Source organism: Monodelphis domestica, chromosome 8 (assembly GCF_027887165.1).
Source record: "Monodelphis domestica isolate mMonDom1 chromosome 8, mMonDom1.pri, whole genome shotgun sequence".
NCBI lineage: Eukaryota > Metazoa > Chordata > Mammalia > Didelphimorphia > Didelphidae > Monodelphis > Monodelphis domestica.
In genome coordinates, this window is record NC_077234.1 from 58,815,482 (window position 1) to 58,831,514 (window position 16,033).

Sequence of the window (16,033 nt, forward strand, 5' to 3'; positions counted from 1 at the left end):
TCTATGCCATATAAGAACTGGGGATGATTAGACGAAGGGTAGAACATGACAGCTGTCTTTAATTATTTGAAGGGCTATCAAATGGAGGGAGGCTTATACTTTTCCTAATTTGGTCCCAGAGAGAAGAGCTAAGAACAAAGGGTGGAGTTCTAAAGAGATAATTTGAACTGGATATCATGAAAAACTTCCCAGAAGTCTCAGTTGTCCCAAAGCACAATGGACTGCCTTGGGAAGCCATGGGTTACCCCTCCTTGGAGGTCTTTAATCAGAGGCTGGAGGACCACAGATCAGGACTGCTATACTAGGGATTCTTTTTCAAGTGAGATGGGGACTGGTTGGTCTCTGAGGTTACCTTCAACTGAGCAATCAATCAATCAAGCAATATTTATTAAGCACCTACTATGTGCCAGGCACCATGCTAATCACTGGGATGCAAAAAAGAAGCAAAAGATAGTTCCTGGCCTCAAGGGGCTTACAATCTAATGGGGGGAGGAGACACCATGCGAACAAATAACTACAAAGCAAGTTAAATATAGAATTTATAGGAAATAATAGAGGAAAGGCACTAGAATTAAGAGGGGTTGGGGAAGGCTTCCAATAAAAGATAGGTTTTAGTTGGGATTTAAAAGAAGCCAGAGAGTTCAGTAGGTAAAATGGAGGAGGAAGAGCATTCTAATCATGGTGGACAGTAGGAGTGTGGTTTTTCCAAGGCCATGAAGATAAAAAAAAAGCCAGAGCTGCAACTGGAATCTAGGTTATTATTATTATTATTATTATTTTATTAAAATCCCTTAGGAGCAAAGTGGATATAGAGTGTTGGTGAGAGGAAGACTTGGGTTCAAATCCTGTTTCAACCTCTTGGGGCTCAGTTTCTGAACTAATAAAATGAGAGGGATAGATATAGTGGTTTCCAAGTTCCCTTTCAGCTCTAGCTCTATGATATTAAGATGCTCCTACCTTCCCTGCCTAAGCAGAGGGGATGTTATACCTAAGGATGAAGGCAATTAACCGGGGAAGTTGGAGAAGAACAGTTTTCTGTTTCATACTTTCCCCTTTCAAGTATCCTGGAGACAGAACTGTTTAGAGTGAATCTTGGCTATTCCAAGTTTTTGAGCAACAGGGAGAGATAGTTGGGCTGGGCACAGAGGCCCTCAACATTCCTTTTTCCTGCTATTTGAACAAACCTGCAACGTACCAGGTTCCTGAGCACAAGATGGGGTCTGTATTTTTGGAGTTTGCACTGGGAATATAAAGTGGGGATTAATTAGGTTTCCAAGTTGGGTGATTTTCAAGAAATTCCTGCTTTTACCAACAAATCTGAGGCCAATAAAAAAGCCAATTCAACAGGCATATATGAAAACAGTAGTTAATGTGTTGATAATTCATATGCTGGCATGTTTACTGACCTACAAATCTCTGAGAGTCACACTGACAGAGCTACTAGTAGGTCCCTCTGCAGAATGCGTGTATATTTGTGTGTGCACGTGTGTACAAGCGTGTGAACTGCTTTGTGTGTTCTTCTCCTCACTTCCATCCCAGCGTAGCCATCCCTGTGCCTTTGGGATGTGCCCCTGTACATAATCAGCATACTAGGAAAAGAGGCACAACCTTCTTCAACGATCACTGTAAGGAGTCTTTTTACTGATTTAAGTTCGCTTGAATTCAGCATTCATTCATTTAGTGCTTGTGTTGATATTAAAAGGAACCAGGAAAGATTCTTATGGAAGCTAGGATTTTAGCTGAGACTGAACAGAAATCAGGAAAACCAGGAGGTAGAGATGGGGTGAGAGAGGGCTTTACAGGCAAGGGGGACAGTCAGAGAAAATGCATAGAGTCTGAAGATGGAGAGGAACAGCATGGAGGATGGTGTCACTGGATTATAGAGCAGGTGGAATAGAGTAAGGTATGACTAAATTGTAAGAAGAGACCAGCTTATAAGATGGCTTTCAAAGCCAAACAAAGGAGTATATGTTTGATCCTAGAGATTATAAAGTGCTACCTTCTGCAGGAAGCCTTCCTCAAGCCCTCTTAATTCCAGAGCCTTTCCTCTTAATGATTTCCAATTTATCTTTTTAATTTTTAATCCTTATCTTCTGTCTTGGAATCAATACTGTGTATTAGTCCCAAGGGAGAAGAGCTGCAAGAGCTAGGCAGTGGGAGTTAAGTGACTTGCCCAGGGTCTGGGAAATATCTGAGACCAGATTTGAACCCAGGACTTCCCTTCTCTGGGCTTTGCTCTCTATCCACTGAACTGTGTAGCTGCCCCAACTTCTCATTTAGCTTACTTTGTCTATATTTATTTGTATACTGGCCCCCCCCCCCACTAGATTGCAAGCTCCTTGAGGGCAGAGACTTTTTTTTTTGCCCCTTTTTGAATCCCCAGTAATTAGCATGGTGCCTGGCACATATTAAGTGCTTAATGAATGTTAGGTATTGATTAACTGATTGGAATTCTTGGTGCTTCATTGCATTCCTATTTCTTTCTTCAATAATGATATTCACCATCAATCTTCCTGGCTTGATATGGTGGATTTTTTTTTTACTCCCACCCTCTTTTAGATTATGATATTGAGAAGAAAAATCAATCCCTTTTAAATCACTATGGTGCTCTTATAATATTTGTGAACAGAATGTAAAACTAAATTGCTCTTTGACTTCCTCTAGGAAATAGAAGTGACCAGAGCTTGGAAACCTACATAACTTTTTCTGAAGGCACTAATCCCTCTCAACTGAACTTTATTTGCTGGTTTTCACATATGACGTATAGGTACATTGATCAGTACTGCAACCTTTCCTTCTGTAGATGATAAGATGGCAGAGAAATTACCCAGAGCACCAAAGCTTCCAGTTAGCTTTTAGATTATTTACTTGATTGAATTATAAACTATTGGATGGCCATGACTATATTCTTTTTCATTTTTCTACCATCATTTTGTATATAGAGATTTGATAATCCTAGGTAATAAAATTATTTCAGGTCACTAGACCTCTTCTGATTTTAGTGTATATATACATGATTGCAATAAGAAAAATGCTATAAGGGAGCATCTAAGTGGCTTAGTGGATTGAGAGCCAGCCCTATTGATGGTAAGTCCGGGGTTCAAAACTGGACTCGGACATTTCCTAGCGATGTGACCCTCATTGCCTTGCCCTTAATACTTTTTGGCATTGGAGCCAATGCACAGTATTGATTCTAAGATGGAAGATAAAATATTTTTTAAAATTCCATGAAAACTTTTCAGAGGGGTGTTTCTTCCAACTCAGGGAAAATCTCAGAGACTGTGGAATTATTCCTTGTTTCAAACGTCGTTCAGTCTGATTTTCATACTGGCTATCTGAGTAGATGAGGTCTTAGAACCAGGATGACCTGTGTTCAAGCCCTGCCCCTGATGTGTACTGATGGTGTGATCCTGGGAAAATCACTCAGCTTCTGGACATCTCAGTTGTAAGAATAACACTGGGCATTCCCTTCACAGATGAAATCATAGATTTGGTCAGAAAACACAAAGAAAATAATAGCTGCCTTAAGACTTTAAGTGTCTCCTGTTACATTTTTTTTTTTGTGGTTGAGACTAAAATATTTATATAGGTGGTCACCAGGGATTTAATTTCTAAATCCCAAAATGAATTACTAAAGTAAACGGAATTTATGGTAGTTTATTTACAATATTTACAATAGAAGGAAGATATTAAGGAATGAGAGAGAGAAAGAGAGAAAACTCTGGCTTCCTCTGATATCAGAATTACTAAGCCCCAGCCAGGGGAAAAGAAAAGCAAGTCCACTAAGTCAGCCTTTCACTCAGCAATGGTGACTGTCTAAAAAGAAGTCTGGGTATCTGTCTTCTAGTCTCCCCAAGGGTCGGTCTTCCAGTCGCTCCTCCAAGTCAGTGCCTGAATGTCTAAATGCCTGAATGTCTCCAAACGTCCATCTTCCCTCCAGTTCTGAGTGACTGTCTCCGGAAATCATCCAAACATCTGAATCTGAATGAATGCTTCTTCTGCCTTTTGGTCCTCCTTTTAAAGATCTTTTCCTTTTGTGTCACCTCCCCTAAATTCCACATCTACCAATCACAGAAGATGATTTTTTTCCAGGACTGCCCATTCTTTAGTTCTCATTTTTTCTGGTTAAATTATATCTTTTTGGGCTATTTAACACCTCATTTGGTAAATTCACCTCTTGTAGTTACTTAGCAATTTTTTGTGGTTAATTCTAAAACTAGATTGTAGCTTATAATTCTAGCTTCACTCTAAAGGAAGAGCTAAGTACCTTCATTGTTACAATCAGGAGATTGCTAAATCCAATCTTTACGTTCCCATATATATATTCACACTCATATACATATACATGTATATATATATATATATATACATACATCTATGTATATAGATCACACTTTATCATCTATCTGTCTGTCTGTCTATCTATATATCCATCCATTCATCCATCTATCTATGTTAAAAGACACTATGGCTAGAGTGATGGACTTGAAACTAAAATGACCCAGGTTCAAATACCTACTCCTAACACTTAGACTGTGTGATCCTGGACAGTCACTTATCGTGGTGAGCTTCAGGAAACTCTATAGCTTTTATATACAAAATCTTAGGATTGCATTTGGTGTTGGTGGAGAAAGCTCTCCCATTGGGAGTTTCAAAGGGAATCACAAATCCTTCTTGACCATATATATGTACATTCTAGATTTCCATAACAGCTCTCTGATATGGGTACTCATTTTAAAGATAAGATAAAAATGCTCAGAGAGGTAAAGTCCAACATAGTTAATTGGTATTTGTCAGGATTCTTCCCTAAGCCTTTAGTAACACCAAGCCCAGTTCTTTTTCTACTATACCAAAAGGGGATTGTGGAAAGAAATGTTAATAGGTAGTAAACTGATTTATTTAAGTTGTTTGTTCTCCTATCAAGACCCAATCTGCCATGCCTTGTTTTTGTTATTCTCATTTCACTCATAGAATTTAATAAGTATTGTTCAATTTTTTTTCTTTTTTAATTGATCTGACAGAGAGACAGGGGAGCTAATATGACTCAGTGAAGTCTTGAGGCTTATACAAGTTATGACTTTAACTTTATTGTTAGCTAACTCTGCAACCAATTGAAAAGTTTCTTCCTTTGTGATTATCTCAATGACAGGTACTCTTTGGATGACTTTTGACTGGGAGTCGTGGGTACTTTGGGGTGGGCGATTGGGTAGGCTGACCCCTGAGGCTCTTTCTGTTCTTCTGTGATTGCTTTGGTAGGATTCTGGGTTTTATTCCCCTGGGATATCGGGAGGAATAAAATATAAGAACATGAAGGGAGTTTGAACAGCTGCTATCATAAGCATCATGAAAGTGTTTCCTAGAACTGAAGATGGTACAATAATGGAATATTCAAATGAAAAAAGTATTGTGGAGTATAGAATGCTACATGAAAACTTAAGGATGAAACAAAAAACCCTTGAGAAATTAGAGATAGAAGAAAAAAAAAAGGAGATCAGTTTTGGAAAAAAAATACACATTGGATGGGGGGAAAATCATCCTAAAAACAGAGAAAGAAAGATGTTTTTTTTTAAAATATACCAGTGTTAAGAGAAAGTGTCAAAATGAACATTTTAAAATCAATAAATCAAGAAGCAGTTATTAAGCATCTAGGTGAAATAGTAGATGGAGTGTAAGACCTGGAGTCAGGAAGACCTGAGTTCAAATCTGGACTCAGACATTTACTAAGTTGTGTGACTTTGGGCAAGTCAGTTAACCCCATTTGTCTTAGTTTCCTCATCTGTGAAATAAACTGAATAAGGAAATGGCAAACCACTCTAGTATCTTTGCTAAGAAAATCCCAAATAAGGGTTATGAAGAGTCAGATATGAGTGAAATGCCTGAACAACAACAAACATATGCCAGCCACTGTTTGATGTATAGAAATAGAAATGGAACCATCCTTGTCCTTGAGGAGTTTATAGTCTTACTAAGAGAGAAAATGTACAAATAAATAGTTATATAAAATAAAGATACAAACTAATTTGGGGAGAAAGACTTAAGTAGCCTGATAGAGATTAGAAAAGTCTTAAAGCAGAAGTTGACTCAGAACCTGAAATTTGATGAAATTTAAGAAAATCTAAGAGATAGAGGTGAAAATCATTTGATCCTTATACTTAGACCATCCTTCCCCTCCTCTCTCTTTTCTCTCTGATTTTCTCTGTTTCTCAAATTTCTGTCCAGTTGAGGTGAAAGACTACTGAATTCCCCAAAGAGGTTTGATATCTTTGTAGATATTTAAGTTATTGGGATGCCACTATGTCATCTCCAAGATAATACGGATCTGTCCATAGTGTCCCTGACACCAGCTGCAGGGCCAAAATGGGTCTTGTGAAAAGGGAATTCTTTGTTCTCTTTGCCTATTCTGAGTTTACACTTGTGAAAGAGAATCCTTTATTCCCTTTGTCTATTTTGAGTTAACACTTGGTTAACAATAGCTTAAATACCCCTACTTAGTACCTCAATAGACTATGAAGACAGAATTAACTCTCTTTTGCCTACTTTTGAATTGCATCAACAAAAGTTTAAATACCCCTATTTAGCACTAGGTGGAGGAGCTCTCTACCCTTTCAACTCAATCAGCCAGGAAATGAAAATTCACACCATAGTCAGCCAGGAATCTGTGAACCCTTTTGATGAGTATTCACCTCTCCAGAAGGTGAGAAGTGGTTCCCACAAACACTTTCCCCTGGTCAGTGCTGGGCAATTTAGAAGCTGTGATTGGCCCTTGTAAAAAGGGGAAGGGGTGAGAAACCACTATAAAAGACCCTGAATTTCTGGGGCTAGGGAAGTTGACTTTAAGAAGGAAGTTGCCTTCAAGAAGGAAGTCAGCTTCAAGAAGAAGATTGGCTCAAGGAAGAAAGTTGGCCTTAGGAGTCACCTTCAGCTTGAGTCATTGTCTTGGCCTGCCTCTTGGAAGGAACTTGGGTGTTTGGGTAACTGGCTTTCCCTTCCTATCTTCTGGAGAGAGTTTAATTCTGGTTGAAGATCAAAAGTCCTGGCTGAGTTGAGGACCAGAGCAATATTTAGTTAGATAGGCTAATGTCTTCTCTACCCTTTTGTATTTCTCTGCTTTCACTCTTTCCATCTCTTTTGTAAATAAAAGTTATTAAAGTCATTTTGACTTTGAGCAATAATACTTGAATTGGTGACCACCTTATTATTATAATTTTCATATATTTTAGTCAAACCATTAAAATTTAATCCTTATAATCTCAGGTGTTTGATGCTATGTGAGTTGGTCATTTCTGACCCAAACCCCTTACAATTAGGTATTTTTCCAGATATCTAGACTTATCTTGGAATGAAGGGGGCAGACTTTCTAGGAGAGCATTTTTTAAGTGATAGTATAGTTCAGAAGCAAAAACACTACCTCAAGACCCACTCCTACCCTGGGATTATAGCCCTCCCACTTCTCTGATGTGTAGATTTAGAAAAGTCTCTTCTCTTTGGGGCTTAGTCTTCTCATGTGTAGAATGAAAGAGTTGGACTAGATTATTTTTAAGGTCCCTTCTCATTCTGACCATTTTAAAAATGAATCAGTGAAAGAATAAAAAAAAATCAATTGTTAATCAAACACTTGCTGTGTGCCAACATTATAGATACCAATATAAGACGATAGACCCTGCCCTTAAAGAGCTTATGTTTGAATGGGGGAAAACAACATGAAGGAGAATCAGAAAGGGTATGGGGAAGAATGTATGCAGTGGCATCGCCACAAAGTGATGGAGAAAAGACTAGTTTTAGTCAAAAAAAAATGAAAACTTCAACTTCATTTATGACAACCCAGAGACTCAGAGAAGAGTTGAGGTGGTTCACGGGGGAGGAAACCAAGAAAAATAGCTAGAATGGCAGAGAAGAAGACAGGATCTCCAAATGACTGGGAAGGTCTAGAGATGGCTGAGCAAGTCTAGAAATGCCTGGGGAGATCTGCAAATGGCCAGAGGGGATTCTGCTGAGCATTAGTTTGGATAAAAATCCTCCAAAATTTCAACCAAGTTTTCACAGATAATCATCATCCAACATTGCTGTTTTTGTGTACAATGTTCTCCCAGTTCTGCTTATTTTGCTCTGCATTGATTCCTGTAAATCTTTCTAGCTTTTTCTGAAATCATCTTGCATAGCATTTCTTATATCATAATAGTATTTCATTACCAACATGTACCATTATTTGTTCAGCCATTCCCTTTTACCCTAGGGGTTCACCAAAATTGTCCTGCTTGTTTGTATTTGGGAACCAGCCTCATCTGTAAAATGAATGAGATGAGCTAAATGATCTCTTTTCCACCTCTTTGATTCTGAAATCAAATAGAGGAGAGAAGGGATTCTAATAATGAGTCAAAGAACACACAAATACCATGTACCTGGTACTCTGCTGGCATCTGAGGACACAAAAACAAAAAAAAAAATGGAATAGTCTCTGCCTTCTAGTGGCTTATATTTTAATGGAGGGAGGGGCTAGATAGGAGATTAGGGATGACAAGGATAGATAACAAAAGAAGTCTAAAGTAATTTTTTCAGATGTTGGTTGTATATTATATTTAGGGTACAGAAATGCCATAGATAGCTGGAGCCATCTATGGTGGGAGGAGTAGCGTTGGGAGGAATCAGAAACGACTCCATGAAGAAAGTGGCATTTAAGTTGTACTTTGAATATAGTCTAAAAGATAAGAAGTGAGGGCAGCCAGGTGGCTCAGTGGATAGGGAGATACATCATCCTGGGTTCGAATGTGACCTCAGACACTTCTAGTTGTGTGAACTTAGGTAAGTCACTTAACCCCAGTTGCCTAACCCTTACCATTCTTCTGCCTTGGAACCAATACTTACTGATTCCAGGACAGTAGATAAGAGTTTAAAAATAATAAATAAAAGATGAGATGGCAAGATGCATTCCAGTCATGAAAAAGTAGGTCATGAAAAGCTTTAAAGGTCAAAGAGAGAACATTATATTTCATACTAAAAGCAATAGGGAACCATTGAAGTTTATGGAGTAAGAGATGGAAAATCATTTTGCAAAATAACTTTAGGAAAATCAGTTTTTAGTAGTTTTATGGAGAATTGATTAGAGTGATGTGAAGAAATGAGAGTAATTAGAAAGGCTTGTAAGTTTTTTAATTTAAATTTTTAATTAACAAATATATTTTTCTCTTTCACTAAGTACTCCACTAAAAGTAAAAGAATAACAAAATATTTATAATGAATATACACAGTCAAGAAAAACAAAATCCCACAGTGACCATGTCCAAAAATGTCTTATTCTGTATCTTGACTCCATTACTTCTCCTCCTGTCCTTTTCTATTCTTCTGCCTTGGAACAAATACACAATATAGATTCTAAGTGAGAAAGTAAGGGTTTAACAAAATAATAATGAATATTGGAGGTGGGGGACAACTAGATGGCTCAGTGGATAGAGAGTCAGTCCTGGAGTTAGGACTTTATGGCAAGTCCAGTTGTCAGCACAGTGCCTGGTACATAGTAGGTGGTTAATAAATATGTATTTTTTAAACCCTTACCTTCTGTCTCAGAATCTAAACTAAGTATTGATTCCAAGGCAGATGAGTTGTATGGGCTAGGCAATTGAGGTTACGTGACTTGCCCCTGGTCACAGAGCTAGGAAGTGTTGGAGATCAGATTTGAACCTAGGACCTCCTGTCTCTAAGCCTGGCTCTCTATCTACTGAGCCACCCATTGTCCCACTAAGTATTTATTGATGATGATTAGCATGCTTTATCCTTGGTTCTCTGGAAGGATGGTTTGCTATGACATTGATTAGAGTTCTTAAGCCATCCCAAGTCCAATTCTTGAGCCAAAAACAAAATCATCTAGGGTCTTGGAACCCTGGGATTTTCTGTTCAACATGTTCTGTGGTCAATCTATCCTGGCTTTTGGACACAACTGATGCATATTCACTCCGGTTCTCTGGATTGTGACTCTAGACCTGGAAGGATGTTCTAAATCTCATAGTATGACTTTTTCCTTTTACAATTGAGGAAACTGAGATCTAGAGAGATGTATGACCTTTCCCAAAGCCTCATACTTAGAATACAGTCCTACAGGACAGCACAGATTAGAGTATATCCCAAGGCTCCAAGGGAAGGTGGTAATAGGGGAGTTGGAAAGAGTTCTGGAGCTGCCTGGGATCTAGGGCAATGTGGTTTATGACGTTGGCATTCATGTTGGACTTCGGGGAGTGGTTAGTGGCCTATTGCATTTTCCTCTGGCTACAGGAATAGGAGCCAAGAGGAAAGCTGTTACAGAGCCTGCCCAGCTTTCATTTTTCAGGAGTTCACAGAATTCTTATTGGCAGCAAAAAGAAGCTCTGAGTGGCACCTATAATGGCGCCCCCATTACAAGTTGTTGATTTACATATCTGTCAAAGCCTTCTGCTCAAGCCTTTTAAAACTTCTCAGCACATTAAAGGCTCCCATGTCTCTGTATCTGGATTACTGTGTCATACCATTTGTAATTGTCCAGTTGTTGGCCTTTCCTTCTGAGAGTGATTTCCCCATCAATGCAAAGACAGCTTTAGAAACTGGTTAGCAAGAGGAAATCAGTTGGATGTTTTCTCTGTTGCATAAATGACTATATTTATCCCAAATAGCAAATTCATTTAGACAGCACTGGATTATAATCAACCATGTCCAACTTAGAGGCGATTAGGATGATTACAACCAATTTCACTTTAAAAATAAATGGAGGGAGAAGGCAACTTGGTGGCTCAGTGGATTGAGAGCCAGGTTGAAATAGCCTATAAAAAGGATTTTGTAGATTTGTTAGTTTGGGGACTCTGTTGTTTTTGTTCTTGTTGGACCAGGTGGTTGCTATGCATGGGTCTATCAGAGTATTTTGTGCCCTGGGTGATGGGAAAATTGGTCCCAGGTAATAGGGGCGATAAATCTAACACGCCTGAAGCTTTGCTGGAACCATAAAAAGAAGTTATTGATAAGCCGAAACAAGTCATTTGATGTTGCGGCTGTGATTTGTGAAACACTCTTTATCTCCCTTAGGTGAAGACTGTGAGACTGATATAAATGAATGTGAGAGTAACCCCTGCCACCACTCTGGTACCTGCATAGATCAGACCAATGGCTATACCTGCCACTGCCCCCACAATTGGATTGGACCAAACTGCGAAGTCCGTAAGTATTTCTGCATCTTGCTTTTGGGGATCAGATTCTGAACTGGTAAGACAAGGGATGCAGGGGAGGGTATGATTATAGCCTTATCTGTATTAAAGCCAGCTTTTCCATGTCTTTAGAATGAAGAATAATTGCATTTTATTTGAAAATGGAGTTAAGCCTCAAGTCTTTAAAGATTTACATTCTCTTGAAGATGCTACATGTTTGTAAATCACAAGACTCCAACAATGTCAGAAAAACCTAAAATGATAAGTTACTCAAAGGGCAATAGATAGCTGCCTAATGAGCGTGAATCAACTAAAGGGTGGCATCAGTGGCTGGACAAGTGGCCTAAAAGTGGCACTTTTCAAGAACCAGGTGACTGGAGATGGAGTTGGGTCTATCATGAATTACAAATGAGAGACAGCAAATAGCTCCAGTGGTTCACTGGGACCCCTGAGGACTTAAAAGGATTATAGGAATGTTTCTGGCATGTTGACTAGAGAAGAGGACATATGGGAAAATTCAAACAAGAAATATTCTGGATGGCAAAATGTCAGAAAAGGAATATTTAAAATTGTATTGACCTGTAATCTGGAAAATAATGGAAAATTTAAAGAAAAAAGATCATGGTGGTTCATAAGAAATCCAAACTTGTAGAAGTAGGATCCATACTGGGAACCTTGGCTTTCCCAAAACTCATGGCTGTTTGATTAGGGACTGCAGCTATAAAATGACCTGCATCTAAAATCTTCAATTCTGCCTTCTACCATATACCCCACCTATCAACCTAGAATCTTGGGCTTCTGATTGCTGAGCTGTCACCATTTTTAGTTTGACCTAGACCATCATGATGCTTTTGATCCACTCTCTTCCCAACATGCTGACTTGTACCTCCCCCAAGCAGATCCTATCACTTTCTTCCCCACACTCTGTACTTTTCACTCTACCACCAGAGACCTTAATGACATTACCATTCCTAGAAAGGGTAAGTCATTCAGTTACTCTGTGATTCCACTCATCATCTCTGTAACTTCCCCAACCAAACTGCCCACCCTTCCTCTTACCCACTTCCCTACTATTCACTATTAGAATATAAACTCCTTTAGAACAGGTACTATCTTTCTTTTTGTTTTTGTACTTCCTTTAACCCTGTAACACTCAGCACAGATCTTGGTACTTAGTAAGTGCTTACTAAAAATGCTTTTTCCTTCCTGTATTATTGATACTTAAGAAGGAGGAGGACAAAAGTGAAATCAAATTAATAGCTAATTTTATACTAGTAGTCAAGAAACTTGAGTTTGGGTTCTAGTTTAAGACCTAATTCTGGATGTAATTTTGGACAAGTCACTTAATTTCTCTGAGTATTAGTTTCTTCATTTAGACAATGGGGCAAGAGTAGAGTGTTTGATCAAACTATTTTAAAGATCAGTTGCAGCTCTAATGTTTTATTACCTGAAAAAAAAAACTTGTTTAATGCTTGTTATGTGCCAAGTGCTATGTAGGGTATTTGGGGGTGAGTTTGAGGAATATAAAAGAAGAATAATTTAGTGATATACCCTGGCTGATTCACATTTTGTGTACTGTGTACAAGATCTGTGACTTTATCTGGTGGATAGTAATCTTTTTGGAACTTGGTAAATGGACTTTAGGAGATTTTTGTGGCCAAAATACATATTGGGCTACAGTGAATCTGGTGATGCACAGGTTTGAACTTAGCTAGGCAAAATCCTCAGACTGTAGAGATATGATCCATCTCTTGACTCATAATTGAAACCTTTCTGGTATGATAATACTTTTGTGAAGGAGATGGGATGAGGGGCAGGTTAGCAGGTGGGGCTATCAGTCACTTTACTCTTCATTTGTGTGAACAGGCACTTTCTAGGACTCACTCCTCTCTTTTAGACCATGTTTTTTCCCTTCTCATTTCTTTACCTTTCCCCCACAGCCTTCTGGAGGCAAAGTATATTTTCAAACCTGGCATTAGGACCAAAGAGATTATGGATGCATAATTTTCCCAGCTAGCTCCTACCATTATTAATGACTCACTTTGTTCCTAAGGCTACCCCCGTTGAAGGTTCTCTCTTTACTTTGGGAAATTGCTATGTTATCTATTTCTCTTATAATATGAGCCCCCAATCAACAGAGACTGACAAAATAAGTTTAAATCACCTTCATTTCCAGACATTCCCAGTTGACGTTCTCTTAGGAGGTCAAACACCTGTACACAAATTTAACCATTAACTGGAGTTTTAATAGCTTAAGAAATAAAACTGAAATTTAGATATAAATATTTCTAAACACCAGTGCTTTTGGTTAGCACTAAGAGGGAGGGTGAGACTACTTTCTCTTCCAAGGAGGTACAGAAAATAGAGGCAGGAACAAAGCAAGTTTTATGTTATGGGCTAGATTACAACCTCTTAGTGCTAGATACCCATAGTCTCTGTACTAATTTCTTTTGCCTCAGTATTTCAGTCCTTGTTTTTTAGATGACTATCACTTTAAAAAAATATTTTTATTGTCATGCAAAACACACTTTCATATGGGTCATTATTGTAAGAACAAACTCATATGTAACCCAAAGCCCAAAATAGAACCATAAATACACTCATGTGAAAGATGACTCCAACGGTTCTTTCTCTGGAGGTGGATAGCATTTTCCATCATGTCTTTCAGGATTGTCCCTGGCCATTGCATTGATAAGTGTAGCCAAGTTTTCACAGATAATCATTGCCCAATATTTTGTTGCTGTGTACAGTGTTCTCCCAGTTCTGCTCATTTTGCTTTGCACCCATTCCTGTAGATATTTCCAGCTTTTTCTGAAATCATCTTGCTTATCATTTCTAATAGCACAATAGTATTCCATCACCAACATGTACCACAGTTTGTTCAGCCATTCCCTAATTGATGGAAATCCCCTCAGTTTCTAATTTTTTGCCACTACAAATAGAACTGCTATAGATATTTTTGTACAGTTAGGTCCTTTCCCCTTTTTTATTATCACATTGGAATACAAATGCAGTAGGGGTATTACCAGATCAAAGGGTATACATAGTTTTATAGCCCTTTGGGCATAGTTCCAAATTGCCCTCCAAAATGGTTGTATCAATTCACAACTCCACCAACAATGCATTAGTGTCCCATTTTTGCCACATCCCCTCCAAAACATTTACCACTTTCCTTTACTGCCATATTGGCCAAACTGATAGTTATGAAATGATATTTCAGCATTATTTTAATTTGTAGTTCTCATATCAAGAGTGATTTAGAACATTTTTTTCATATGATTATTGATGGCTTTTTCTTGTTCATACCCTTTGAACATTGGTCAGTTGGGGAATGGATGTCCATCACTTCTAGTGGTTCCATTCCTCTCTGGTCTCTATTGCAAGGCTGAAATATCCATGTCTTGTATCTTCTCCCCATATGATTGGCCAAAATTTCTCTGGCCATATTCGGTTGTGGGTATTCTTCTTTTTATCAAGGCCAAGTTCCTTCCCCTACCAAGAGACTCTGTCATTCTCCCATTCCTGGAAATGTCCTCAGACCTAAGTTCCTATACTTTTTCTGTTTCAACTTCTCAGTTCCCACTATCTTTTGCAATGGAACATTATGCTAATTTTGAGAGATCTAGCAGAGTTTGTCTTTCAAAAGCATCAATCTTCAAAACCACAGGCTCAGTGCTGTACCACAAGGAATTAAACTTCAGTGAAAACCAGATTTGTAAATGATGAAAAACTCAAATTTTATTTAACATTAATTAAAAAAAAAACCTTCTTAGGCAAAAACACATAGAACTCTTATGAAGAGATGTATGGCAATCAAGAACCACTCCCTGGAAAGATCTTAATTGTAAGGAATGTTTTGTAATGTCTCCCGGGTTAGTCAAGACAAACCAAAGCATGAAGGCTTTATTAACTACTTACTGTGTAACCAGTTGAATACAAAGAAAAGCACAAGACCATCCCTGCTCTCAAGAAGCTCAAAATCTATTAGATAACTATGGACAAACAAGGTATAGACAATCTAAATTGGAGATGATCTCAAAGGGAAGCCACTCAAGTGGAGGAGGACTCCTTGTGAAGAAGGGGATTTAGCTAAGATTTGAAGGCCATCAGGGCAGCTAGGAGGCAGAGATGAAGAGGGAGATGGAATTTCAAGCATGCAACATGAATAGCCAGTGCAAATGCATATAGTCTGTCAGTCAATAAACATTATTGAGGGCCTTCCAGATGCCAGGCACTGGGCTGAGCAGTGGGTCTGTAAAAAAAGGTAAAAAACAGTGGCCCCTCTCAAGGAGCTCACAGTCCAGTTGGAGGAGATCAGAGGAAATCAAGCTATAGCCAGGGTAAATTAGAAGCAATCCACAGAGGGAAGGCACTGGAATTAAGGATAATCAGGAAAACCTTCCTATAGAGGCAGGATTTTGGTTGGGACTTGAAGGAAGCTAAGAGATAGAGATGAGGAGGGAGAACATTCTTAGCATGGAGGGCAGCCAGTGAAAATACTCTGAGATAGAAGATGCAGAATCTTGTGAGAGGAATAGCTAGGAGGCCAAAGTCTGGATCGTAGTGTACGTGGAGAAGAAGAAGATATAAGAAGACTGGAAAGGTTGGGCAATGACAGACTTTGAAAGCCAAACACAGGATTTTTTATATTTGATCCTGGATGTAAGAGGGAGTCAGTGTGGTTTTCTGAAAAGGGTGAGGGAGGTGACAGGATCACACTTGCCCTTGAGAAGGATAATTTTGACAGCTGAATGGAGAGTAAACTGAAGTAGGGAAAGACTTGAGGCAAAGAGACCAACCAGAAGGCTATGACTGTCCTAGTTTAAGCATGAAATGAGGTAGGGTGATAGCAGGGAGATGGTAGAGCAAAG

At 38.6% G+C, this 16,033-nt stretch overlaps 1 protein-coding gene across 1 annotated transcript in view; it reads left to right on the forward strand.

Moving 5' to 3' along the window:
- Window positions 1-16,033, forward strand: part of DNER (delta/notch like EGF repeat containing) — a 371,868-nt gene that overhangs the window by 339,425 nt on the left and 16,410 nt on the right. Inside the window, exon 11 of the mRNA XM_056807062.1 lies at window positions 11,044-11,175. Coding sequence (XP_056663040.1) covers window positions 11,044-11,175 — 132 coding nt within the window. The remainder of the gene's footprint in view (window positions 1-11,043; window positions 11,176-16,033) is intronic.